This window comes from Alexandromys fortis, unplaced genomic scaffold (assembly GCF_014885135.2).
Source record: "Alexandromys fortis isolate MF-2015 unplaced genomic scaffold, M_Fortis_MF-2015_v1.1 scaffold_59, whole genome shotgun sequence".
Classification (NCBI taxonomy): Eukaryota; Metazoa; Chordata; class Mammalia; order Rodentia; family Cricetidae; genus Alexandromys; species Alexandromys fortis.
This window is the reverse complement of record NW_026067943.1, coordinates 3,009,651-3,037,565: the sequence shown is the minus strand read 5'-3', so window position 1 is coordinate 3,037,565 and position 27,915 is coordinate 3,009,651. Positions and strand designations below refer to the sequence as shown.

Here is a 27,915-nt window from a genome sequence, read left to right as displayed (position 1 = left end):
AACCTCTGAGCCATCTTTCCAGCCCCTGCATATTTTCTTAAAGCCAGCTCTTTTGGGGTGAAGAACCCCTATGAGAATCTGATGAAAGCTATGGGTCTCTCCTGAGGGAAAAAAATGCAAAAGTACATGCACAAAGTTTTAAAAACTGTTTGAAGTTTGATATAGAAGTGACTGGATCAGTGTGTTGGGATGGATGTTAACCTAGCTGAAGCTATCCTCGCTCCCTCCCTCTAGGTGAGGCCCCAGGCCCTGGGTCCCCTAGTCTCCCTCTCCAACACCCATGAGGCAGAGATGGAGTAAGATCAGCTTTATTATTGGCATGAGGCAGGTAGGTGGTGATCATGCCAGGCCTTTCTGTAGTCAGGGGGCAGAAAGCTTGTCAGCCAGCACTGATCAACCTAGCTGGCTCTTCTGGGGAGGTCCAGATCTCTCTCCAGGTGCCTTTAGCTTCCAGTGGGTGGGCAGGTAAGCAGACTGCTAAGCATTGGATGTGTGGAGTCCTCAGGGCTGCTCTGGGGCTGAGGCTGTGCTGGGGTTGGCCGGGGGTGGAGGCCGCGGCTGGATATCTCTGGTGCGCATGTAGGACAGCAGCTGCTCAGGAATCTCAGCCAGCACATCCTTGGCCAGTCGTGCCATGCTCAGCACCTGGTTCCCCGATCGGTCCACATAATCTCGGAAGGGAACAAACTGGGACAGACAAGAAAAGAGTTTTTTGAGTTCTGGCCAAGAGAGTGGGAAGCACTCAGGTTTCATCTTTGATCCCTAACATCTCTTTCCAAGTATCACTGTTCTTCTCCCTTACTATTGAACTGTTTTCTACATCTGTTTTTTCCACCCACTCTATCCCTACCCCACTTTCTATTCACCCTCAATTCATTTTCATTGGACTTCACACAGCACTGAAATTACTCTTGCTAATGTAATTAATAGCCCTATAAGACTAAATCAGTGCAGTGGGTGATAATTTTCAGTCTTTGTCTTTCTGAGAGTCTAGCTTCCCTACACTTGAACGCCATCTTTCTGGCTACATCCTGCTTCTTTGTGTGTGGGTGCTGGGGCTTTAATCCAGGATCTTGTGTATACAAGGCAAGCTCTCTACCATTGGACCACATTCGCAGCCCAAATCCCACGCCTGACACCACACTCTTTTCTTCTACTTTTCTGGAAGCTGTACTCCATCTCAGCTCCCATTCCTTTGGGTCTTCCTGTGCTCGGAACTCATTCTCTCCCCTCCAGGGTCTCTCTATGTAGCCCTAGCTGCTCATTATGTAGACTAGGCTGGCTTCAGAGAGATCCACCTGCCTTTGCCTCCTGAGTGCTCGGAAAGAGTGAGTGGACCGTGGGAGGGAAGAAAAGTTGTTGCAATTGGAAGGGGAGGAACAGTTTGCCTGGGAAAGAAGGTAGGTAAAAGGAGGGAAAAATAAAAAGGAGGAATTACCTCCTGGGGCCCCATATTTACCTTTATCCTTGGCTTTTTATTTTGTTTTGTTTCAAGATGAGATCTCACTGTGTTGTGATCCTCCTGTCTCAGCCTCCTAACTAGTTAGGGCTGTAACCACTTTGCCTGACCCTGACCCAGAACCACGTGTTTAGTTGCTAACACTACTTCTTTATTCGGTTATCACAGATCCCCCAAGCCCAGTGTTACCAGATCTGAATACCAGATCGCCTTCCTCTATCCCCTCCTCTGGCTTCCCCCACCCAGTCAGTGGGACATCTCTCACTAGAAAACTAAGACTAATTCTTGAAGTTGCCATTCAATTCCTTATCACTGTCTTAACAAGTCATCAAGTCTTGTAACAGGTTCTTAAGTATCTTGTTTTGTTTTGTTATTCTTTTGAGATAACCTAGGCTGGCACGGGATTCTTAGTCTTCCTCCCTTAGCTTCTGAATACAGGAATTACAGGTGTACACACACACACTTCCATGCATAGCTCTTAAACATTTTTCTTTTTTTCCAGCAGGGTTTCATACAGGCCCATGCTGGCCTTGAACTCACTGTATGGCCTTGAACTTTGAAAAATTATTTATAATTGTTTTTATTATTTTATGTATTCAGTGTGAATGTGTGAATGCAGACATGAGTGTGCTACGGTGCACTTGTGGATGACAGAGGACAACTTTTAGAGTGGGTTCTCCCCTAACATGGGATCCCTAGACTCTAACCCACTTCATCAGGTCATCTCACTGACCTGACCTTGACTTCTTAGCCTTCTGTGTCCACCTCCTGAGTGCTGGATTGCCAGCACATACTCGGTTTATGCAGTGCTGGAGATCAAACCCAGGCCTCATGCACACTAGACAAGTACTCTACCAATGGAACTGCCTCCCAGCCACTATACATCTTTAATTGACTACTTCTGACCATCATCACTGTTCTGTCTCCACGCATTCCCAGTCATCCTTGCTGCTTGCTAATGGATTCCTGGCTTTTCCCTGGCCCTACCACAGCACACCACAGGGCAACAGCCAGAGAAGTCCTTTTACAGTGTAGTTTGAGCTGGGCATGGTGGCAAACATCTATAATCTTAGCATTTAGGAGGCTGAAGCAGTAGGATTGCCATGAACTCTAGGCTAGCCAGGGCTGCATAGGAAGTTCTTTATATAGTGAAGTTCTATCTAAAACAAAACAAAATGAAACAATAAATACATGGATGGATACATCATTAAGAATGAATTCTGACCATCAAACCTCAGATATTCACCATGCCAGATCCTCCTGCCAGCCCAGTCTGAGCCTCTGGCAGGTCTTACATGCTCCTTCTCTGCCTGTGAAGCTGACACCTTCCTCAGGTTTCACCTCGATGTCCACATCACAGCCTCACAGAAGCCTTCCCTGACAACTGTTGCTGACAACAGCAGCATTTGCTTCTTGGTCTGTCTGTGTAATACTGGTCGTCTCCACTAGAGGGCCGAGACTTGGCCCTCCTGGACCGACAACCTCAGAATAACAGCAACCCGCTTAATCCACCCTAACTGTTCAGAACCTGGTGTGATGTTGCAGCACTGTAAATCCAGTACTCTGGAGGCTGAGGAAGGAGGATCAGGAGTTCCAGAACAGCTTGTGCTATCTAACAATATCTTGTCTCATAAGTAAAACAACAACAAACAAACGAAAAAAGGAACTTGCTCATTGAGTGAGGAAGGTTTTAAAGAGTGAGGGGAGACAGGAAGTGACTAGGAAAGAGTAAGGGGAGTGGCTCCTTGGAAGCCTTTCCTTCCCCTTATTTCTCTTGGCTTTCACTACTGTCAGGGCTACCTGAACGATGTCCCGCTCTGCATAGCGTCCCCTGGAGGACACACGTACATCATCACCGTCCAGTTCTTCCATTGCTGCAGAATAGACAGGCAGGCATCATTGGATAGGTCTTTCAACTCCAACTCATTCTGCCCCTTCCCCATTAGAGCCCTTCCGAGTCCTCATGGGGAGAGCTGATGCTTGCACTCCACGTGGTGTGGGATTGTTATCATTGTCCTTACTATGCTTTCCTTCCTGCATGTCCCCTTCTGGGAAGGCAGAGTAAAGTGTTAACATCAGCAGCCATGTTTATGGAGAGGAAACATGTTTGAGTTCACCAAGGTGCCAGTCTGTTGTCTGTGAGGAGGGCCTAATGCCGAGATCCCTCCTGTTCTCTCCAGTTCCTACTCACTCACCCTCAAACATAGCAGGTCCAACGCCGACAATGATGATAGACATGGGCAGTGAGGAGGCCTGTGGGGAGAGCAGTGACAGGGCAGTGACTGTGAGTCATGTGCTCCTGTGGGCAAAGATACTGAGACTTTTGTTCCAGATTATCTCAGAATGCATAGCGGGTGCTTTTGGGTAGAACATATAGCTAGTTGATTTATATCCATTATCTTGTTTGTATATTTGAGACAAAGTCTCACTCTGTAGTTCAGGCTGACCTTGAATATTTCCAGTATCATTTAAAAAAGGTTTTCCTGCCAGACATGGTGACCTTCATCTATAATCTTAATACACATGGGACTGAGGCAGCATGGGTTAAATAATGAATAAATAATGAATTCTAGGCCAGTCTGAGTACAGTGTAAGACCCTATCATGAAAAAACAAAAACAAAAACAAACCCTAATGACAGCAAAATAGCCACATTAGGCACAGTATAACATGCCTGTTCTCCAAGACTCAGGAGGGAGAGGCAGGAGGATCATGTGATTTCAAGAGCAGCTTGGTCTTTATAGCTAGTTCCAGGCCAGCTCGAGCTACATAGTCAGACCTGGACCCAAAACCAAACAAACAACCCTCTAAATCCAGCAAACCAACAAACAAAACTAGTAAGGCATGGTGGCTCACACCTATAGCCCCAGCACTTGGAAAGAGGCAGAAAGATTGCCATTATTCAGAATAGTCTAGGCTATATAGGGATCTATATAGTAAGACCCTGTCACAAAACAAAACTTAAATTAAAAGCAGATAAAAAATAACATAAAAGGGGCTCCTCCCTCCCAGGACAAAGGGCAGGCATGCTTCCTGGCTGATTGTAAAAGACTAGCATTGCTTCAGTTGGTTTCCTTAGAGGGTTTATCTGGTGGCATCATGCTGGGACCTAGAGAGTCACAAGCAAGTGTTCTTTGTGCCTCAGCCAATAGGCATTTCTGAAACTGGCAGGTGAAGTTGTTAGGATACACATGGAGTAAACATCTCAGCCTCTTCACAATATGGACAGTGACCCTTCCCTCCCAGGCCTTCCTCCTCAGACTCACACTGACAATGGCCTCTTTGGTCTGTGTCATATCGGAGATGACGCCATCAGTGATAATGAGCAGCACGTAGTACTGGGAACCATCTGAAATCTTGGCTGCAGCCCTGCATGAGAGACCAAGGTGTGCAGGGGCCACCAGAGAGTCCCTGGTCACATTTCAGACCCTGCTTCTACAGCCACCATAAGAGTAGTAGCTACCATATGGGCTTCTGGATCCCACAGTCTTTGGACCTGACTGGCCCTTGCCTGTCATCTCTCCATTCTGTATCTAATTTTAAGATAGGGTCAGTCTTGTAACTAATCCTCCTGCCTGCTTCCACCTCTCGTTTGCTGGATCACAGTAATGATTCACCAAGTGGATCAGCACCCTCTTTCCTCTCTCATCTATCTCTGAATCCAGAAAAGGACTTCAGACATCCCCAGTCTACCCATTTACTTTACCTGGCCCCCCAACCTCTGTCTCACATCCTAAGTGAACTGGAAACAACTGATCTGTGCTGCCAAATGCATTGTCCCTATTTACTTGTGTATATGAAGATTTAAATCAACTAAGTTAAACTAAATGAAAAACTCCATCATTAGTCACTCTAGTTACCTTTAAGGGCTCCCTTTCCATATGTGACTGCTGAATGCTATATTGGTGAGCATAGATGTAGGCCACTTCCATCACTATAGGACATTTTCTTAGGCAGTGCTGGTGCTTACCCTGGTCTCAGAGGATTGAGAAAGGCACGGTGACAGTGCAGAGTCAGATGCTTCTGCAGGTGTGCTGAGGTCCAGAGTGGGTGTGGCTGCGGAAGGCCCTGTGCACTCCTGCATCCTAGCCCATGCTCATGGGAGGTCTGGCCTCGTGCTACCTTTTATCACATTGCTCATTCCACAGATAGTCACTGTAACCTGCTCTGTGTGGTAACAGAGGTAACAGAGCTTTGTGCTAAGCATGCACCCAGGAAGAATTTTGCTTGCTGTATATGCTTTTGTTTGTTTGTGTGTTTTATTTGTTTGTTTGTGGTTTTTTTTATTGCTGTTTGAGACAGGGTCTCACCAGGTACCCCATCTGGCCTGAAACTCAGTTTGTAGATCCAACTGTCCTTGAACTCACAGAGATCTACCTGCCTCTAAAGGCTCAGACCATAACATCCACCCACTTTGCTATTTACTTAATAATAAACTCATTCCAAATCAAAAGTCTGGCTACTGTAGATCATTCTCTGGACTATACAGAATAGTTATATGGGCTGGCTTAGAACTACTGTATAGCCCAGGCTGGCTTCTAAACTCTCAACAAACCCATTGCCATGGACTCTTAGTTGCAGGGATTACAGGTGTACACCACCTCACCTAGCTTATCCTATTTTTAAAACGAGGAAGCTGAAGTTCAGAAACACTAAGCGGCAGTCTCCAGGGTAAAAGAAGCTGGTGAGCACATGTGTCTGCCCTGGCCTGTCCTGCACACTTCCCCAAGTGATCACCTGTCTTTGTTACATCTGGGCACCCAGCATCTCCCAAACTTGTCACTTAGTGCTTTCGCAGGCTGTCAGCACTGCCAGGCCGACTAGCCCTCTGCTGATGAAGGCCAGTTTGCCCTGGAGACCTGGCTGAGCAGCCCTGCTGTAACCTGTACCCCTATCTTCTAGGATGCAGCCCCATCCTTTGAGATGGGTGTTCTGCTTCTCCAAGAGGTTCTTCAAACCCTGAGGGTATTGAGGGGGATTTAAAAATGAATTGTCCTATGTGTAGATGAAGCCAGTGAATCAAGTACACTCAAAGCTCCTTTTTTTTTTTTTTTTTAAAAAAAAAGTAATTAGAGCAAACAGACACAATGGGAGAAGAATAGAAAGTTTGCATGCATTTGTAGGATGAAACACTGGACTTCAAAGTCCCTCACAGTCTGACTGCTTTCAGCTGTGTCCTCCATCTCCCCCCAATACCCCCAGGGAATGCAGTGTCTTACTTTTGCCACCAGGCAACTTGCTAGAAATTTCTGGGGAGCTTTGCCTTACAGAAGTGATGATTTATTTATATTTCTGTCTCCTGCACCAAGGCAGGAGCTCCCGAGGGCAAGGACTAAATCCGATTCATCTGTGAGTCCCCAGTGCCCCAGCAGAGCACTGAGCACACAGCAGCTGCCCTTTGAATAGTGGCAATGATAATAATAGGAACAGCAATAACTACTGTTATAGCACTTACCAAGGGCAAGCACTTTTGTGAGTGCTTGACGTATGCTAACGAGTCCTCGTAACAACCATGCATTGTAAGTATTCTTAGCATTCTCATTTTACAGAGGGGTAAGAGAACTGACCAAAGCCACACAGCCAGTGTGTGACACTGTGTGACCAATGTGCTGGATCTAACAGCTCAGTTGGTAGCTCGTCTAGCACACACCAGGCCGGGGGTTTGAGCCCAGCACCACATACATTGAGTATAGTGGGGCACACCTGTAATCCCAACACTGGAAGGCAGAAAAGCAGAGGATCAGAAGACTGCAGTCTGGGATACAGGAGACCCTGTCTCAGGGAGAGGGAGGGAGAGAGAGGGAGAGAAGGAGAGGGAGAGGAGTAAGAGTGAGCACTGATGTATTAACTCTACTCCAGAATCTACACTTTTGATAGAATCGTCCTTAAATGAATGTTTATTAAATAAATGAGTGAATGAATCAGTGTAGTTGCCCAAGGTAATGTCTAAGAATTCTGTTTAATAACAATAACAGAAATGAACAGATTCTAAAATTTGTGTCAAAAATTGTTTGTGAAATATTATATGTGATTTGATTGTAACATCTTCCATCTTTTAGTTTTCCTTTATTGTTTGTTTTGAGAGAAGATTTCTCTGTGTAGTCCTAGCTAGCCTGGAACTCACTATGTGGACCAGGCTGATTCAAAATCACAGAGATCTGCCTGTCCCTGCTTTCCAGGTGCTGGGACTTAAGGTGTGTGCCACTATGCCCTGCTTTTATGTAAAACTTTCATTTCCCTGACCTTAATGTTTTCTGCAAGAATATTATGTTAGTTTTACAATTAAAGTAACTAATATCCTCACTATACACCAGAAAGTAATCCAGTCTTCTATAGGGAATGGGAAGTTTACTAAAAAGCCTTTAACCATATATTTTTGTTACTTTTTTGTTGTTGTTGTTGAGATGAGGTCACTTGTAGCCCATGTTGTCCTTGAACTCACTTTGTGGCTGGCTTCAGAAGAACCTGAATTTCTAATCATTCTGACTCTACTTCCCCGTGCTAGTTTATGGAGTGCTGAGGATTGAACCCAGGGCTTCCTGCAGGCGAGGCAAGTTCTCTAACAACTGAGTACACCCACAACTTGCATTTATTGTCTTTCCCCCATTCTTTTACTTCCAAGCTTTCTGAGACTCATTGTTTTAGCTAGATTGCTTTAAAGATTTATTTAGGGGCTGGAGAGATGGCTCAGTGTTTAAGAGCACTGACTGCTCTTCCAGAGGTCCTGAGTTCAATTCCCAGCAACCACATGGTGGCTCACAACCATCTGTAATGGGGTCTGGTGCCCTCTTCTGACCTGCAGGCATACATGTAGACAGAATATTGTATACATAATAAATAAATATTTTAAAAAAGATTTATTTATTTGCTTGCTTGGTTATTTAATGTGGATGAGTGCTCTATCTGCATGTATGCCTTTATGCCAGAAGAGGGCATGAGATCCCACTATAGATTGTTGTGAGCCACCATGTGGTTGCTGGGAATTGAACTCAGGACTAGTGCTCTTACTGCTGAGTCATTTCTCCAGACCCCTTAGCTAGATCTCTTTTATTCAGTGTGTAATGGTTAATTTGTCTTGTTTTTGAGACAGGATGTCTATATGTAGCCCAGGCTGACCTTGAGTTTGAGATAATTATAAGTGTGTGCCACCATTTCTGCATTTGCTTCTTTTTAAAAAATATTTATTTATTTATTATGTATATAATATTCTGTCTGTGTGTATGCCTGCAGGCCAGAAGAGGGCACCAGACCTCACAGATGGTTGTGAGCCACCATGTGGTTGCTGGGAATTGAACTCAGGGCCTTTGGAAGAGCAGGCAATGCTCTTAACCTCTGAGCCATCTCTCCAGCCCCCTGCATTTACTTTTTTTTTTTCCTTTTGTTTGTTTTTTGAGACAGAGTTTCTCTGTGTAACAGTTCTGACTGTTTTGGAACCTGTTTTGTAGACCAGGCTGGCCTCAAACTCACAGAGATCTGCCTGTGTCTGCCTCCCAAGTGCTGGGATTAAAGGTGTGCGACACAACTGACTGGTACATCTGGGTTTTCATTCATTGCTTGTGTTTATTCCGAAATTTTGCATAGTTTTAAATCTAATCTGTACCTTCTGTGGGTCAGATGCTATGCTGTTGCCTCTTACATCATTATCTAATAACTTTTTTGCTACCTAACCTCATAATAACTCCGCAAGTAAGCTAATATTACTGGGTATAGTGTTGTATGCCTGTCATGGCAGCACTTAGAAGGCTGGAGTAGGCCAATCGCTTGGACTCTATATGGGGATAGATATAGTGAGATCTTGTACCAAACACAGACAGACGAAAAGAAGGTAGAGAGCTAGGCAATGGTGGCACATGCCTTTAATCCCAGCACTCAGAAGGCAAAGACAGGTGGATCTCTGTGAGTTTGAGGTCAACCTGGTCTATTTAGTGAGTTTCAGGAAAACCAGGATTAAATACTGAGACCCTGTCTTTAAAAAAAACAAACAAACCTAAAAGCAAACAAACAAACAAACAAAAAGAGCCAGTGGTGAGCTGAATGAATGCCCCCCCCCCAGGCTTATATATTTGAATGTTTATCATCAGGGAGTGGCTCTATTTGAAAGGATTTGAAAGATTAGAGGTGTGGCTTTGTTGGAGGAGGTGTGGCCTTGGAGGTGTGGCCTTGTTGGAGAAAATGGGGGGGGAGGTGGGGGGCTGGGGGAGGGTGGGCTTAGATGCTTCAAAAGCCCATACCAGGGCAAGCATGCCTCTCTGTGTGTCTATGGATTAAGATGTAGAAGTCTCAGCTACTTCTCCAGTACCATGTCCACCTGTGTGCTGCCAGGCCATGCTCCCTGCCATGATGATAATGGACAACTTCTAGAACTATTATCAAGTCCCCAATAAATGCTTTTTTTGGTAAGAGTTTCCTTGGTTATGGTCACAGCAATAGAACAATGGCTAAAACAGAGGCTAAGCTAGCTGGCATAGTAGAGTCACACCTACAATCCCAGCACTTAGGAGGTGGAGGCAGGAGGATCAGGAATTCAAGGGCAGCCTTGCCAACCTAGCAAATTCCAGAACAGCTTGGCCTTTATGTGACCCTTTTTCAGAAAAGAAAATAAAAATAAAAACAAAACAAGTTACTTAAGGTCACCTGGTTAGTGCCAGGTTGACAGCTATGTCTCATAGCAAAGCTGGTGCCTTCACCACTGCCCCACAAGCTCTTCTTCTCTTTTAGACAAAGTCAAGGCCATCAAGACCACCTTGTGGCCTGGGATGTGGCTCTCAAGCAGCAGCTAAGGATGCTTCTTGATACTTTTTCTAAGCACAAGCAGAGTACCATCTTGGTACCAGGTCCTGGATCACTGTACACTGAATACTTCCCCTTCCCTCCAAAGTCTAAGTTCACTCAGAGTGTGTCTGCCTGTGTCTGGGTCCAATCATTTCCCCCCTCACTGCCACCCAGTCCTCTTACCTGGCCACCTGGTTGATGACAGGAGCGAAGTAGGTGGGCCCGTAGAGCTGTACTGTGCGCAGACTCTGGAAGTAACTCTCCAGCACGCCCTCAATACCTGCACAGTTGGGGTCCTCATCATTGTTGTTCTGCCAAAAAAACATGAGGTTCAGCCCAGCTAAGCCCACATAGAGGACACTCGGGGGTGCTCTGATCCCAGCTCACTCCCACCCTAGACCCTTGCTTGCTCTTCTCCACACTGCCCCATCTCCTTGTCCTGTCACCATGTCATAGGTCCTCCTTGGCTCTTGCCCTTCACAACACATTAACAGCAGTCATCTATCTGAGGGGCACTGAGTGTAGGCTCTGGCCCATACTGTACCAGGGGGAATTGGTGAGAGATCCGCCCCTCTGGGGGCAGCTTGGCTCCAAAGCCATAGGCTGGGAAGAGCTTGTCACTGTCGTAGTCTTGAATGATCTCTCCCACTGCCTTGAGGGCCATGGCATAGGCGCTGAGCTGGTAGGGGCTCATGTAGTGTAGCGAGGTGGGCTGCAGGGGGTTCCCTGTAGAGACACAGGAGCTCAGACCTCACAGTCACCTGCTCGTCCTTGTATGTATCCATCTACCTCTACCTATGGACTCCCTCATTCTGTGTGTGACTCCATCATCTGTTCATATACCCCTCTTGAAACCCTCACTTGTTTCTCTATGTTTTATATGCTGTATTACACGCTCATCTGTCTACCCATACATCCTCCAACCCATCTGCCAGGCAGCGAATTCAGTTTTCAACCTATCTACTCATTTCTATCCATCGGCTTTTGTATCATCCCGTCTATCTACCCATCCATGCAGCCAGCCTCCTGCTCATCTGTCATTTCTCTTCCTTTCCACCTTTATGATATTCTGACTATTCAGCCATCCTGTCTATTCCATTCTCTGTTCATATGGATCCGTTCTCCTGCCAGACTCTCCTAGCTAATGCGCTTACTGGTTACTTCCTTAACCTAAACAACAGCTGTCTGCCTGTGCAGTCACACACACCTACATGCCCCTAGTGCACTCATTCACAAATCCTTCTCCCCATGATTCATTCATTTATTTGTCCATTCATTAATCATTCACTACCTATTAATTTATCCTGGTAAGTACCTACCCACCAATCTGTTCATCCTCTCCTGATAACTCCGTTTTCTCCCATGCTGTCCATTTCCTTGCTGGCTAATAGAGCAAGCTAGCCTTTCAACCTTACCTGATTAGATACCCATCATATTCCTGTACCCTCTTCCTACCTTGGCACCCAGTACTTTCCCTCCATCACACCTGTCCAAGTGCCATCCTGGATTGGCTTTACGTAGTGTAGCATTTTTGGGTAGTTAAAGTCTTCACCCAGGTAGGAATCTAGGCCAGTCTTTAAAGAATCCCTTAGACTCTGCCCATTCCCACAGTCTCACCCATGTCTCACCATTGGAAGCAGTGAAGTCAATAGCTACTGTGAAGTTCAACTGTGTCCTAGTGGAGAAGTAGATGGGTTGGTTACTGAGGGACCAATACCCACAACATCACTATTTCCCAAACATAAATCCATGTTAAATTGCAGATGGTAATCCGGGCAGTCTTGATGGTATCAACAAAGTACCAAATACTGCTGCTGCTACTGGTGTGGTCCATGCATCACACTTTGCAGAATTAAGGGATTATTTTCATGATTAGGGTATTGTGTGTAGTTTAATGTAAGTAACACTATGGTCCTGAAATAATAACTAAAATACCTATTTTACATAGGAGAAAAGTGAAATTCAGAGAAGAAAAGTTCAGTGTGGTATGTGTGTGATGTGATCACACACACATCACACCACACACACACCACACACCTGCCCATTCACAAGCAAGAGAACTCATTGCTGGCTTGGCCATGACTCACCCTCCTTTGATATAATCCACAAAAGTGAATTCTGAGTCCACAGAGAAGGAAAGGAGTGTCACCTGTGGAATACAAGAGGCAACCCTGTCACTTTTGCAAGCATAGCTGAGGTGGCAAAACAGGGAACCTAGTACAGCTTTGGAGAAAAGTGCATGATGGGACATGTGTGTCCACGCCTGCCCAGCTGCTCCCACCCTGCTTAGTCTCTGAAAGAATAAAGGGAGAAGCTGTCAGGTGCATCCTGGGATTCTAAAAGCATTTTAAATTTGGAAATGCAACTAAGGGTACTTTTTTTAATCCTGAAAAAGTAGGATAGGAAATTTTTCTGGGTGAGAAAACAACAACAACAAAAAAGTTCAGTGGTATCACCTTATCCTCAGTGTTACTGTCCTAGATGACGTATGCCCCAGATGTCCTGCCTCTGTTATTTGTCATGCATGTCACCACTGATTAAAAACAGAAGGACTGGGGAGGCCCGAGTCCAGGGAATACTTACGGTCCCCGAGTTGGTATATTTCTTCTTCTTGCATTTCTTCCGAGGGTTAAGTACCTAAGTATTGGATGGTCACAGTGACAATTATACCCAGCTGCCCAGGACAGAGCACTTGGCAAAATAACAGGGCCATGCCCTCACCTCATACACTGTGAACTGATTCTGGGCTTTGCTCAACTCCCGGTAGCTGGTTGTGAACTCGCCGATGAAATCATGGCTGCAATGAGGCCATGGGTGGGTAAGCAGCAGCTGCTGGTACTGAGCCAGAGCAGAACCCTAGAGCTTTTATTGCCTGAGTTCCTAACTTGGGCTACAGGGCAGTGGGGGTGGGGCTAGATAGGGAAGAAAAAGCTGGAAGACAGTGTACTAAAGTGCTATCTAGCAGATCAGCTGTGTGTCTGCCTTCACCCTTCCGGCTCCCAGAGCTGCTTTGAGGTTCCTAGTGAATGTACCACGTGGTCCAGGAACTGCTCCAGTGAGCATAGGAGAAAGAGCACATAGCTCATGCACCTACCTTCCATCTCGGTCCCAATCATACACGTCAATCTTCACTGTTCTGAAACGCACATGATAAATCCAAACATGGGCTGTGTGTACATGCCAAACCCCAGGACACCCCAGCCACTTCCCCGTACTCTGACATCCCCCATCCATCTGTCCTTCTGTCGGCTGCTCATTTTCCACTTTCCACCTTTCATTCAGCTCATGCACATACCTGACCTCGTTACTACTGTTGTTATGGAAAACACACATATACACACACACCACACACCACATACATCAAACACCACACACACACCACACACGCATCACACACACCATACACACATCACACACACACCACACACATACCACACACACCATACACACACCACACACACACCGCACACACCACACACACACAAATCACACACATACCACATACACCACACACATCACACACACCACACTACACACATACCACATCATACACACATCACACCATACACACCACACACACATCACACCATATACACCACACACACATACATACCACACCACACACACACCACACACACACATTACACACATACACACTGCACATACACACCACACACACCACACACACCACACACACACATATCACACCACACTCACCACATATCGTACACACACCACACAACACACACAACATCACACACATATCACACCACACAACCACACACATACCACACACACCACACACACACACCACATATTGTACACACACCACACACATATACACCACACACATACCACACCACACACACGCACCACACACACATACCACACCACACATACACACCACTCACATATCACACACATACCACACACATACTGCACCACACACCACACACACATACACCACACACACACACCATACACACCACACACACATCACACACACCACACACATACCACACACATCATACACACCAAACACACCCACACACCACACACACATACACACACACACACACCATACACACCCCACACACCCCACACGTATTTGCCATTTGACGCTCCCTTTACTCTGGGCAGTGTTCTTAACACTTTCGGACTGTCTCATTTAATGTAACAAATATTCTCTGTAAGTACTATTGTTTGTGGTTTTTATAAGAAAGTTGTTATATATTTTACCCTACTCCTCACCCCAGAAATTTAAGTACCTTGGCTAAGATTTCATAGCTAGGAAGTTACTGAGCTGATATCCTGATCAGCTATCCAGATATCCTGTTTTCAGAGAACTTAACCTACCCTCACTTCATCTTTTTCTCCCTTCCTTCTGGAACTTCCTTCTTTCCTTCAACAACCTTGCTGTATAGCCCAGGCTAACCTTAAATTCGAGATCCTTTCGCCTCAACCTCCTGAGTCCTGAGGTTACAAACATGTGTCACCACTCCTGGATTCAAAGACTCTGCCCCCCGTCTCACACATCTATTAAGTTCAATCCATCAAACTATGTAGCCATCCGTTCACTCATATACAATACAATTACCTGTTAATCTACCCCTTTATTCACCCATCAAACCATACAACCCACCATTCACCAGCTCTAATACATACAAGCACCCACCTGTCTATCTACTCAAATAAATACCCAACCACATTAACGTCTGGCCACTCATTTGCATAAGCAGCCATTCAGGTGCCCTATTCACCCACCAGTCTTTGTACCACTCACTCAGTAGTTCCTTTGGGTCAGCCACCTCCTTTCCGCACATCCGTCAGCTGATTCATCCACTCATCATCTATTCATCCATCCCTGACTCATCTGTCTGGCCATCAATCCACTTGTCAGTCTACCTGTCCTTTTCCATTCCTGCGTCTGCCGCTCTGCAGCCATTCATCAACTCTCACATGCTCGTTAGCACATCTCCATTTGTTAATTGCCCATCTCTCTCCGTCTGCTGATATACCTACCAGTCGAATTTTCTGTTCATTTTCTATGCTTTCATCATCTTCTTCTCTACCCACCCACCACCCCTTTATATACCCATTCACAGTTTCTCCACACACCCAACCATTCCCAGTTCAGCCGCCCCTCTGACCATCTATCCTTGTATCTGCTTGCTCATTTGTTCCCCTGCTCTTTCACCTACTAGTCCTCATTCTGGGACTCAGGAACCTCATCCTTTTTTTTCAGAGGGAGCCTCACTCATGTCCTGGTCCCCTGAAAGAGCAGCTGATACTGAGTCAGACCTGTCATAGTCTCCATTGCAGAGCGCCCGCACAGGGATGCTGAAGGGCTGCCATACTGGGTTCAGTGTGTTTTTCACAACCTCTGTCTTGTGGCAGATGGTGAACCTGGAGGGACGCAGGAAACTGGAAATTTCCTTGGAGTGGCACCGAGACCACAGAGGATCCCAAGATTTCCCACTCTTTAAGCATGAACCTCATTCCTAGCCTCAGTGCTGTATGGGGGTGACTCACGTGCCATCCTCATTGCTTCTGTAGAACACAAGGAAAGGGTCTGACTTCCCAAAGAAGTCCTTTTTGTCCAGCTTGTTTGCACACAGTTGCATGGTTGCAATGTCCTAAGGATTGATAGAGTGGGCTGTTGAGACCCAGCTAGTCTGGAGCCTTCAGCTGGTTGAGGGAATCTGGGAAATGAAGGAGTCTGTGGTCTAGTATGTGGTCCTCACTGACCCGACAGTTGCTGAGCTCTTCAGCAGTCAGCAGTATGGTTCCACACTTCTTGCCCGGCACACCCCTGGAAGCAGAAAAGGCCCCTTACAGAGAGAAGGGAGAGTTGAGGTGATCAGTCTGGGTTTCTGTGGGCCAGTTTTCTATTTGCTGACAGTCCCCTAAGTATGCCCCACTTCTATTCTGAGTAGCTCCTGGTGGGAAAAGGCCTGCTTTGATTTGCTGCAAACTGGCCAAGGGGGTATCACATTAACAGCAGTGTGGCAAAGGCATGTAGTAGACTGCGGGTGTGTGTCATTGTTTCTAAGCTGCTGGACTCCTGTAGGACATTGTTTCTCTCTATGAAATGGGGATGGCAGGCAGCTGTAAAAGGATCTGAACAAGTGCCTGGAAGGCAAGTGATTTGTAAGCCTTGTACATGTGAAGGATGCATTCTTCAAACAGCCCTGACTGCCTATCCCAGGCCAATCTGCCTCCTAGATTGGGAGGGGCCAGTGGGCACTCAGCAGATATGCCAGACTCTGCTCTGGGGGAGCTTCTAGGGTGTGGCCTGCTAGATGCTATAGACAGTGGAGTGTTATGGACAGTTCTGAATGAGAAGAGGAATTTCTGTTTACGCCAAGATGCAAAATCTTGCTTTGCCTTTTGAAGATGGGAGGTAAGATTCAGGAAGCCAGAGAAGGGGGATCAAAACGTTGAAGCTAGCCTAGGCTGCTTAAGTCAGACTCTGTCTCAACAAACAAAACATAACCGGACATGAAGCACGTGCCTATAATTCTAGCACATGTGAAGTTAAGGCAGGAGGATTGCTGTGAGCCTGCTGTTAGCCTGGGATACACAGTGAGTTCTAGGTCAGCTTAGGATACATAGCAAGACCATGTCTCAAAGCAAAAGACCAAACTGCAAGCAGTAACAACCCCATCTCTACTCCCCAAACAACACAGGACTTAAAATGAAAAAGACACAAGAAGCTTTATTCTCTCCTGGCTCCCCAAAGGGACATTTTCCTGTGCACAAAGAGTGGATCCAGGGCTCCTCATTCCTGATTTGCCTGGGTCCCTAAGCATTAAGGGACCCTGTGATAGAGGCCTGTGAATCATGATTCCCGAAGGGATTCAGAGTGTTCAGGGAAGCTAGTCCAAGAATCCCCAGGACTGGCAAAGTGAGTTAGTAGGTAAAGGGATGGAGGTACTTGCTACCCAGCCTGCCAACCTGAGTTTGATTCCTAGGACATGCCTGGTGGAAGAAGGGGATCAACTCCCACAAGTTTTCCTCTGACCTCTATGGCACATGTATGCCTGCCCCCTTACAAATAAGGAGCCGAGTGATGGTGGCACACGTCTTTAATCCCAGCACTCAGGAGTCAGAGGCAGGCAGATTTCTGTGAGTTTGAGGCCAGCCTTGTCTCTACAGAGTAATAGGATTACAGAGAGCCAGGATAGGCTCCAAAGCTATGCAGAGGAACCTTGTCTCAAAAAACCAAACCAAAACAAACCAAAAACAAAAAACCCAGAAAAACAAAACAAAAAAATAAAAAATAAAAAAGGAGAGTTGTGGGTTCAAGTCCTGGCCCTAACTTGCTGTGTGACTTCCCCATCTTTAAAGTGAGAGAGTTCAGCTGGGCATGACAGCCACACCTACAACATCAGTAACTCAGGAGCCAGGAGGATCATCTAGGTTTACAGCCAGCTTGGTCTACAAAGCAAGTTTTAGGGCAGCCAAAGCTACATAAAAACCTCATCTCAGGGCTGGAGAGATGGCTCAGCGGTTAAGAGCACTGGCTGCTCTCCTAGAGGATCCGGGTTCAATTCCCAGCACCCACATGGTAGCTCACAACTGCCTATGACTCCAGTTCCAGGTGATCTGACACCCTAACACCAATGTACATGGAATAAAATTAAAAAACCTTTGTCTCATAAAAATAATAATAATAAAATGTGATGTAGTGATACATGCCTGCAGTCTTAGCATTTGGGAGACTGAGGCAGCAGGATAAGAAATTAAGGCCAGTCTCCTCTACAAAGAGACTTCAAGGTCAGCCTGGACTTGGAGAAACAAACAAACAAATCAAAATAAAATAAAATGAACTGTTTCAGCTGGGCATGGTGATGTCTGACTTTAATCCCAGCACTGGGAGGCAGAGACAGGTGGATCTCTGAGTTTAAGGCTAACCTGGTCTACAGAGTGAGTGGCAGGAGGACAGCCAGGGCTACACAGAGAAACCTTGTCTCAAACAACAACGATGGCAAAATTAAGGATAATAAACAAATAAAAAGAATTGCTTTTTTAGTTCCGTGTGTGTGTGTGTGTGTGTGTGTGTGTGTGTGTTTGAGACAGGGTTTCTCTGTGCAGCCCTGGCCATCCTGGAAATCACTCTGTAGAGGCTGGCCTCAGTGATCTACCTGTCTCTGCCTCTTGAATCTGGGGATTAAAGGAGTGTGCCACCACCTCCCGGCTACCTTTTTTAGTTCCTTCAAATCCTGACCCTGCAAACTTTAACAGATGGTGTGTACTGTGGATGGAGCTGTACCCAGCACGGTGAACCACCAGCTGTTGACTGCATCGCCTTGTGTCCTCGCCACGCTCTCCTTGGCCTCTCACCCAGGGTGAACTGCAGCCTCCTTCCCAGCACTGCTCTGACTTGAATATACTAATTTGCAGAACCGCAGCCCTGTTTAACTCCAAATCTATCTAACTCTTACTGCACACACAGTAGAGCATGGCCACATGATCTAACCAGTCTCCATTTCAGACACATGGCCACAAACCTCAGGTTCGTCCTTATCACTGCGCAGTAACCCTACCGAGCACTCATGGCCTCTCTCTCCAGTTCTGTCACACAGAAGAGTCACTCTTCTCCCCTCAAGCATCAGGGCCTCCTCCCATCCTCTCTCAGCCAGTGACCTGGTTTCCCACTTGCTGACAAAACTGAAGCACCCAGAAGAGATGGTCCACCCACCGCCATGCTACCCTGCCACCAGCATCTTCACCCACATGGCTGAGCCTTCCTACAGCTGCTATAAATGAGCTGTCACGTGATTCTTCACCCTCTGCTAGCTACTATCCTACCATCCGCTCTTAGTCTGCACGAGGACACCAGCGATGCTCTCCTTCTTTTTCTTTGAGATTCTTTATAGCTAAGGATTACTTGGAACTCACTGTGCAGACCAGGATGGCCTCAAACTCATGGCAGTCCTCCTGTTCTTGAGAGCTAGGGTTATAAGCACGAGCTGCCACACCCGCCTGGCTTCCCCTTCCGTTTACTCCACTAGTGTCTCAGTCTCTACTGGCCCAGGCACTTCAAATTACAAATGTGGTGAGATTTTTCTCATGTCACAAACTACAGACCTAAATATTGGTACAAAGATGATACAATGAAGCCCATTACTCTGCATGCTAATTTAAAAACAATTTAAAAAATTACAAATCTCTTTTCTCTTGAAAGGTTCTCATGATGTAGCCCGGGCTGATCTTGAACCTCAAAACTTGCCTCAGCCTCCTAAGTGCTGGGATTACTAGGATCTTAAAACTTGGAATCTAAGCCAGGCGGTGCTGGTGCACACTTTTAATCCTAGCACTTGGGAGGCAGAGGCAGGTGGATCTCAGTGAGTTTGAGGCCAGCCTGGTCTACAGAGCAAGTTCCAGGACAGGTAGGGCTACATAGAGCATCATTTTACATTGTGTATGACTTGTGGGATTTGGTTTTCTCCTTCTATCATGTAGGTCATCAAGTATAATGGCAAACGTTTTTAGCCACTGAACCGTGTCACCAGCCCTGTAAATCTATTCCTGACCCCAGGTCTGCTATATACACATCTCTTTTTCTCCCTTTATAGCAAAAACTCCTTGAAATTTCTCTGGCTCCTATGCCCCCTTTCCACCTTCTAAAATTCTCTAGCCTCTACCTCCTCCTGTCATCCAGCAGTGATATAAAGGTAATTTCCAATTCTTATTTTATTTGAGCTATAGCAACATTAAGTGTGGTTGGTTCCCTCTCTACTTTCTCCTCTTTCTTCCTTTTATTGTGTTGGGATCAAACTCAGGCCCACATGCATATTAAGGATATGGTCTACCACTGAGCTACACTCCAGTACCTTTCTTCAAAAAAATATAAAAACTTTATTTTATTTTATTTTTTTGCAATGTGAGCCTGGGAATCTGATCTTAAAACTTGGAATCTATGCCAGGTGGTAGTGGCGCATGCCTTTAATCCCAGCACTTGGAAGGCAGGGGCAGGCGGATCTCTGTGAGTTCGAGGCCAGCCTGGTCTACAAAGTGAGTTCCAGGATATCTACGGCTACATAGAGAAACCCTGTCTCAAGAAAAACAAAACAAAACAACAAAAACCAAAAACCAAACAAACCAACCAACCATACAAAAAACCCCTGGAATCTAATAGAACATGGGTCCATGCTGAACCAGCCCTCCAAACTGGCTCAGATTTTCTCTCTGCCTCTGTTTCTCTCTCTCTCTGACAAGACAAAGTTTCACTGTGTAGCACAGCCTGGCCTGCTGCTCACTATGTTACCTAAGCAGGTCTCCAACTTGTGGCAACCTGCCTGCCTCAGCATCCTGAGTGCTGGGATTACAGGGGTGGGCCAGCATGCATGGCAGTATACTCATTTTAAAACCAAAACCCCCAAACAAATCATTTCAATTGGTAGCACAGTTTCATCTTTCCTGCTGCCCAGGTGGGATGCAGGCCCTGGCCTCTTTCCTTTGCTTACTGTATTTCATGGGTTTTGGATCTGTTGGCTCCCCCTTCAGAGTACATCCAGAATCTGACCAGCTTCCCATCCACTGTATTTTCCTCCCTGGAGTACAATGGCTGCTTTCTGATTGCCATCTGCTTCTGTCTTTGTCCACATAGGGTTCATTCTTAACCCAGTGGTCAGCATAGTTAGGGGACGGCACTCCTCATGCTCAGAACCTCACAGAGACACGGGTCTCAGAGTGAAAGCTAAAAGGGCCTGACTGGGAACTTCCCAATCTGCCTCCTGCCCTGTCCCTCTCTTGGCTCCACCTACACTGGCCGGTTTGCTCTGATGTAGGTTGATTAGGCTTGTTTCCTCTCCGCCTACAGAACTCACTCTTCACCTTCAGGTACTGCTCCAGGGTTACTAGCCTTCCAGCTGCCCAAACGACTGAAGATGATGTCTCTCTCCTCCACCAGCTCTCCGGCGCCCCTCTTCTTTGATTGTTTGCTGTGTCTGCTGTCTGTTTTGCACTCATTTCCACCTCCTTCCTCCAACTAGCTTGGCTCACTTGGGCAACTTTAGCCCATGGAACAGTGGGAGACAGAGGCTTGTCCAGGGGCAGAATCTGGGGGGTCCTCAAGCAGGGCAAGGCTTTGGAACACGCCTAATGCACAGTCTAGTGAGCACCCGGGTATAGTGGCAAGACCTGAGGGTTTGATCTATTCCAGGAAGCTTCCCGATGGAGTAGGGCTTGGGAGAAAGCTTTAAAGATCGGATCAAACTTAGAAAAAGAATGAAGAGGAAACAGGTCCAGCCTGAGATTGATTTGAACAGAGTCCAACTTTCTACAGGAGTAAACGAGCTAGGCAAAGCTCCTGTTGGGACACTCTCTGCAGTCCCACCAGCCATTCTGCCAGCAGTCTTCCTGGAAGGGTGAACTCAGAGAGACCCTCCCTCCCCTGGAACCTTTTCCCTTCAGCTCACGTGAGAGGTCGTTCCACTCGACTGCCCTGGCCTCCAATCACTTCTCCAAGGGCCAGAAACGCTTGTCCCAAGAAGTCCTGTGCCAAGATAGGGAGTCAGCCAGATGGGGGGGGGGCACTGAGTGCCAACCAAGCCCACCCGGTGATGCTGCTGCTCTTGACCAAGATAACTCTGAAGTGCAGGTCACAGAGGGCCATTGCCAAAGCCCCACATGTTTTCTGCTTCTTGATGAGCTCCCAATCAAATTCTTACCTTCTGCAGGTTCCAGGAGGTAGGCAGGGAAGGAAGAACAGCAGTGAATAAGGCTGGAGCAGACCAGGGGAGGAGCTAGGGTTGGGGTTGGTAGGAGGGAGGTCAGAGAGGCCAGGACCTAAGAAGGGCTGGTGTGTTGGTGAAGGATGATGGGAGGGGGAGAGGGAAGTCCGTTGACAGGTTAGCCTCTCTGTGTGCCCAGGCAACATGCCAGTTGCTGCAGGCTTACCGGTTTGGAGATGTTGGCTTTGGAGTCAACGTTGTACCTGGAAAAGAGAGTGGAACCGGTGTGGGGTGGGGATGGGTGAGAGAAAGTCTGGAAGAGGTTAGGTTTAGTCTTGGTTAAAATTGTAGGTGAAAAGAGGGGCAGTAGACCCCAGTTGAGCCTGGGTCTGGTTTGGGACGTGCGTGCGTGTAAGGGTCGAGAGGGTCAAGCCTGGGGTGAAGCCAAGGTGGAGGCTTGGTGGGGGAGGGGGCCCAAGGTCAAGGTGGAGCTAAATTAGGTGGCGGGTTGTGGGTAGGTCAGGCTTGGGGAGGAACTGGACGGATCCTTTCTAAGGCGGAGCCAACCTGGGCGTGGGGGCGGAGTTAAGACCAGAGTGATGCCCTTTGGCGAGGGTCCAGGGCCTGGGGGAGGAGCCAGGTAGGAAGGTGGGGATGGGGGTGGGGGACCAGGCAGAATTCCGAACTGATCCAGGTTTGGGAGGAGGGGCGGTAGACCAAGACCGGATTCTAGGAGCCTCACACATCGAAGCGGAGATTCTGCTTTTCTTCAAAGAAATAGTCGAGGACGAATTTGCGCACGAAGTCTGGGTTCAGAGTGTTGTCAATCACCTCCGTTCGTCCGAACTGGGCGGGGGGACGGAGGATGAGCACGGGCAGCCGGGCTGGAGGTTCCCGGGAGCGGCCCTGAGCTAGGCTGGGACTCTGGGACTCACCTCCCGCCACTCCTGGCTGGCCCGGCTCTGCGTGTGAAGCACCACCACTGCGGGTGGGGGCAGGGGAGGGAAGCTCGTCAGGTCGGCCCGCACCCCTTACCGCCCCACCCGCTCCTACACCCCGGGTTCCTCCTCCAGGCCCTGGAGCCGCTTACTGGGGTCCGACTTGGAGAAGGTGTCCAGGTCTAGCAGATTTCTAGAGAAAAGCAACAAACAGATGGACAGAGGGCTACATCATTCTGCAGCCCACCACCTTGACACAGTCCTAAACTAGGCATCTGGAAGGGACATGGGGTTTAAATCGTACTCCCTTCCTATCACTATCCCCAGTGAGTGTTGGGGTCCACACTGTCAGCATTTGGGACAACACCAGAAATCTCTGCCAATTGGCTGCATATATGCTCATATTGTCTCCAAGGGTCCAGGAAGGCGGTTCGCCCCACAACTTTGGCCCCTTGTGGTCTAGCTCTTAAGAAATCCCTGCAGCCCACCTTTTGAGGTGGTAGGCTTGAGCCCGCTTTTATAGGGTGGGGCTGCCCAGGGAGACCTCCCCCCCCTCCATCCTGTCAGTGACTCCCGCCTTCAGCCTTGGTTCTGTTTCCCGCTTGTGGTGGCCCCCTCTGTGGTCTAGCCCCTTGCCCACACCGAGCCTACAGCTGTGTGGGGCTGGGGCATTGCCAGTACTTAAGCCCTCCCTAGCATGGCCCGCTCACCGGCACGACACAGTAATTTCAATCTTGGTGGCCGGGACGTTGCGCTCCGAGGCTCCGCTGAGAGACATGGCTGGTCCAGTGGCCAAAGTCGCGGGGGTGGGGGTGGGGGTTGGCTGCGAGACCCCAGCCACCTGAGCTAGGGGTGAGGACGGCCCATGTGCCAAGGCAGCGGTGCTCTCTCCAGCCCTGTGTGCGCTCCGCTGCTCGCGCCCTGACAGTGGCCGCTGGCAGCAGCGGCTCCAGATGGCAGCACAGCCCCGCCCGGCCCTGCAGGCGGCCCCCGCCCCATTGGAGCAGCCAGGAGCTGGTTGGAAACCTCACCCAGACCCCAGATCTGACCTACACTTCCTCTGGAGCCACCTCGGGAGTGCTGAAAAGATCAGTACTATCCATGGTCCTGAAACATTTGGGGTGGCATGTAGGAGTTGGTCACCTCCGTTTCTTAGGGGCTCTCAACATCTCTTCCTTTCCCTCTTCTTGGCCCACCTTCCTCTCTGGAAGATTCATTATCCCCTTAATATCCATGTGACCTTGAGCAAGTTATTCAGTATTAGTGCTTAAGGCCCTAATAGCAGTTACTGGGGTACTATTGGGGTATTTTAATAGGCTTGGTAACTTGTGGGTATTCACACTGATGGCCTGTCAGATCAGGGCTCTGGGGACATAGCTCATTGGACAGCACTGTCTACTGTATGCAAAGCCCTGGTTTCCATCCCAGGACAGGTGTGAGAGGATCAGTGAATGGTGAAGGACTCTATGAAACCCTTAGCTTGATGCCTTTGAAATTTGACACTCATAAAGCAGACCCCCCAGTCTGGTGGTGCTGGTGCAATGCCTTTATTCCAGCACTAGGGAGGTAGGTAGAGGCAGGGAGATCTGAGTTCAAGGCCAGCCTAGTCTACAGAGCGAGTTCCAGGACAGACTCCAAAAGCTACACTGAGAAATCCTGTCTCGAAAAACAATCCTCCCCTCCGAAAAACCCAGACTCCCCTCCCCTCCATGTGTGTCCACTGCTGCCTCCATAGCCCAGAAGCCTGTCCCTCTATTAATTAGCCCAGATCTTTCATCCCAGGACAGTTGCTTCAGAACCTGCTAAAGATGGAAAGTCCACATTCAGACCTACACAGATGAATAGTGGCTGTCACCAAGCTCACTCAGGCCTGTTGACCCATCTCCCATCTCAGGTTTATGAATTCATATGCTTCCCTTTATTGCTTGAGTTGACTGATGGGGACTGGAAATTTGGCTCAGTGGTAGAGTATCTGGCCTCTCATAAACATATCTGTCCCCAGCACAGAAAACGAAGACAAACCCAGGTACAGCTTTTTCCTGCATCACAACTCCCCAAAGTCTCAAAACCTTCATCCAGCACAAGAGAGGACAGTAAGGTTCTGAGCAGCTCTGACAGTCACAACCACATGAGATGCCAGACAAGAGCCATTCAAAAAAGACCTTGCTTTTATTTTGTGATTGGTGTGAAACTGTCTCATTTTTCAGTGCAGGTGACTCTCCTTCCCAGGAAACAAAAACTGCAGAATGGGGTTTTTACAACATTATGGCCTCTCCAAGGCCCTAGGAAAACCCCAAACAGTTCTGAGAGTTGATAGGAATCCAAAGACCAGGGCTGGAGGGAGGCAGTGACGAGTGGTCACCAGTCATGAGGTTGGGAGCTAGAAGATCCCATCCTCAGGCCTGCTCAGGTTTGGGGCTGCCATGTGCATCTCAGAGAAGGAGGGTGTGAGATTTCCCTCTGCTCTCCAAGTGCCCCTTTGCCAGGCATGGCTTGATTCCACTGACGGCTCAATTGCGACAGGAGCAGGAAACGGCTGTGTGCTGTCAACTTCACAAGGCACTGGTGCTTGTGCCCCGGAGCCCAACACCACGGGCAAACTGTTCTAGCAGGCCCCCGATGGCACCAGAGGGACTGGGGGCTACTGCCCGAAGCCCCACTGTGCTGCTGTATGCAGCCAAGAAGGTAGAGCGCACCTCCTGCAGCCGTGTCTCCCGGTCACTCAGAGCTGTAAGTCTGTAGGGGAAGGAGAGAGAGAGGGGAATAGATTACCACAGGACAGGATCCAATAACCTCATTTCACATGGCCTAACCTCAAACTTCAACTGCACCAAGTCAGCATCTAGCTTGTAGCCCGGACTCCACATATATTTCCTTACACAGTAAACAAGTTTCAGTTCTGTCTGTTCTTCCACTGCAGAACAACTTACTGGAGCACCGGCTTTACTTTCTGCTGGGCAAACAGTCATTCTGGTGGTGGGAAAGGGGAGCTAAGCAGTGGAATTATTAGCTCCGACACCTGCTGGTTCCCATTCCCTCTAAGAACAAGCTGAGGCACAAGCTGTGTGCCTGCCTGTAAGGAGACACCCAAGATATGGCAGCGGGACTCAGCTGCTGGCAGACTATAGCCTTCTTGTGGCTAGAACCAGACACCTTCTGGAGGGAGCTTTTGGTCACAGGAAAACCAGCTGCCCTAAGAGGCCAGGACCTCCCAGTGGAAAGCCTGGGCTCCAGCTGCACCTCAGTCCTGGGGCTTCTCAGGTGAAGAGCTGGAAAGGTGCTGTTCTCGTTCTTTCTCCTGCTCTGTTAGGGCACTGATCAAGGCAGACCAAAAGTCTCACTCTTGTCTGGAATTACAGGTCAAAAGGGGAAAGACACGTACACAACTCCAGCTTATGTGTGAATTCCACGTGGGGCTGTCTGCCGCCCTAGGGTCTCTAACAGAAGAGGCTTGAGATGATCACCTGCACCCATCCTCTGGACTCAAGGTCAGGTATATGCAGACATTTTGCTAGAGGGTTTGCTGGATTGCCTCTTCAAGGGCCACAGACCAGATGAGTCTCCACAGCCATGGCATGAAGACCAACAAGGACCACACTAACTCATCCCAACTTTCTGCTTTCTGGAAGCCATCCTTGGAGAATCCTTTCCTGATACTGTCAGAGGCAACAGCAACATCCCTTTCCTAGTTAGCCTAGGTCCTAGGGAACCAGAAGTCTGGGAATAGAGGACAGTCTTGAGGCCAATAGGGGGAGGACAGGAAAGTCCCTAGGGAAGTAGGCTGGTGGTAGTTGTCTGTGAAAGGCAGAAGAGAGCAGCAGGGGCAAAGCAAAGTCAAACCAATCCAACAGCAGCACAAGGAAAATGAGGTGATGCCAACCCCTGCAATCCAGGAGCAGCCCTGAGGGCTCTGCTGGCACTGTGGGGAGAGACGTGTCCTTGAACCTTTCTAATCAGGTTTTTCCCAGGCTGGAGGCCCTGTGCAAGTCTCTCAGCTTCTCTTCAGGTTCAGTGGAGAAAAGGCTGTATCCACATAATACAAGGAATAAGGATTATCTGGGGGGTCTACATGTGTATTCACATAGCTAGCCCTTCACCTTCAGGCAACAGAAGGGACAAAGACTGATCTGATTAGAGACAAGAAAACCAGCTGAGACAGACTGATGTACATAGTACACAAGTGGGCAATGTAGCTGGTACAACAACCGTCTCTCTCTCTCAAGAGCAGGCCAACAGGCTTGGGAAAGTCAAGGCCAAGATTTCAAGACAAACATGGGGAAACTAAGCATTTACGATTTAGATTGCTTCCTCAAGGACAGAGACTCCATCTCAATCTTGGAGGCTCTGAGATCACAGAATCTTCTGTTCTTTGAGAACTCCCCAGATCTGGGGGCCTGGCTAGCAGCTCAGAGACAGCATGAGGCTTGCTTTGTAGGTTCTAGGTTAGATGATCTGGGGCTGTGACTGCCTGCTCCTCTGAGGTGAGGGGTACTGACAAGCAGGGCAGGGGGTGGTCCACGCTGTCTCCACAGGATTCTCTCACCAGTCTGGCAGGAGAAGACTTATTTGTTTTTTTGAGACAGGGTTTCTATGTGTAACAGTTGTGAATGTCCTGAAACTCACTCTGTAGACCAAGCTGGCCTCAAACTCAAGACGTGTGCTTGCCTCTGCCTCCCGAGTGCAGGGATTAAAGGCCTGTGCCACCATCGCCCGGCAACACTTCTTTATAGAAACATCTAAGGATTTTCATTTTATCCTCCAAAACTGTGCTGGGGATGTGGCCTGTTTGGTAGAGTGCTTGCTTAGCATGTATGAAACAGACCACCACATAAGCCAGGCTTGGGGACACATGTCTGTAACCTCAACATTCAGGAGGTATAATAAGGGCTGGATGGAAAATAAGTTCAAGGTGCCCTTTGAGTACTACTATATCCAACACTGGGCTAGAGATCCTGTCTCAAAAACACATTAAATAATCTAAGATCTATCTTTGTGGATGGATTGGGGCCTGACTCCAGGGAGGCGGGACTAAACAATGGATTTGGAAGCCCTAAGGTGACGTCCCA

At 47.9% G+C, this 27,915-nt stretch overlaps 2 protein-coding genes across 5 annotated transcripts in view; both read right to left on the bottom strand.

Moving 5' to 3' along the window:
• Nucleotides 1-302: 302 nt before the first annotated feature.
• On the bottom strand, nucleotides 303-23,960 carry Cpne9 (copine family member 9). The gene is made up of 21 exons (XM_050148691.1): nucleotides 23,560-23,960; nucleotides 23,002-23,042; nucleotides 22,847-22,893; nucleotides 22,654-22,757; nucleotides 22,138-22,174; nucleotides 21,909-21,911; nucleotides 21,657-21,733; nucleotides 15,979-16,042; nucleotides 15,763-15,866; nucleotides 15,532-15,636; nucleotides 13,325-13,366; nucleotides 12,952-13,027; nucleotides 12,814-12,867; nucleotides 12,318-12,379; nucleotides 11,859-11,905; nucleotides 10,775-10,956; nucleotides 10,414-10,541; nucleotides 4,725-4,827; nucleotides 3,655-3,712; nucleotides 3,260-3,333; nucleotides 303-687 (listed from the first exon to the last, which is right to left on the bottom strand). Exons 1-21 carry the CDS (start codon nucleotides 23,625-23,627, stop codon nucleotides 502-504), a joined length of 1,662 nt encoding a protein of 553 aa, XP_050004648.1. The 5' UTR covers nucleotides 23,628-23,960; the 3' UTR covers nucleotides 303-501.
• A 1,039-nt stretch (nucleotides 23,961-24,999) lies between these two features.
• Mtmr14 (myotubularin related protein 14) overlaps nucleotides 25,000-27,915 on the bottom strand; it is a 47,745-nt gene continuing 44,829 nt past the window's right edge. For 3 of the 4 annotated variants that reach the window (XM_050148669.1, XM_050148671.1, XM_050148675.1), the window contains one exon: nucleotides 25,000-25,585. In XM_050148669.1, the coding sequence (XP_050004626.1) occupies nucleotides 25,402-25,585 (184 nt within the window). In that variant the 3' untranslated portion in view covers nucleotides 25,000-25,401. The remainder of the gene's footprint in view (nucleotides 25,586-27,915) is intronic. The other variant, XM_050148672.1, reaches the window with a different exon arrangement.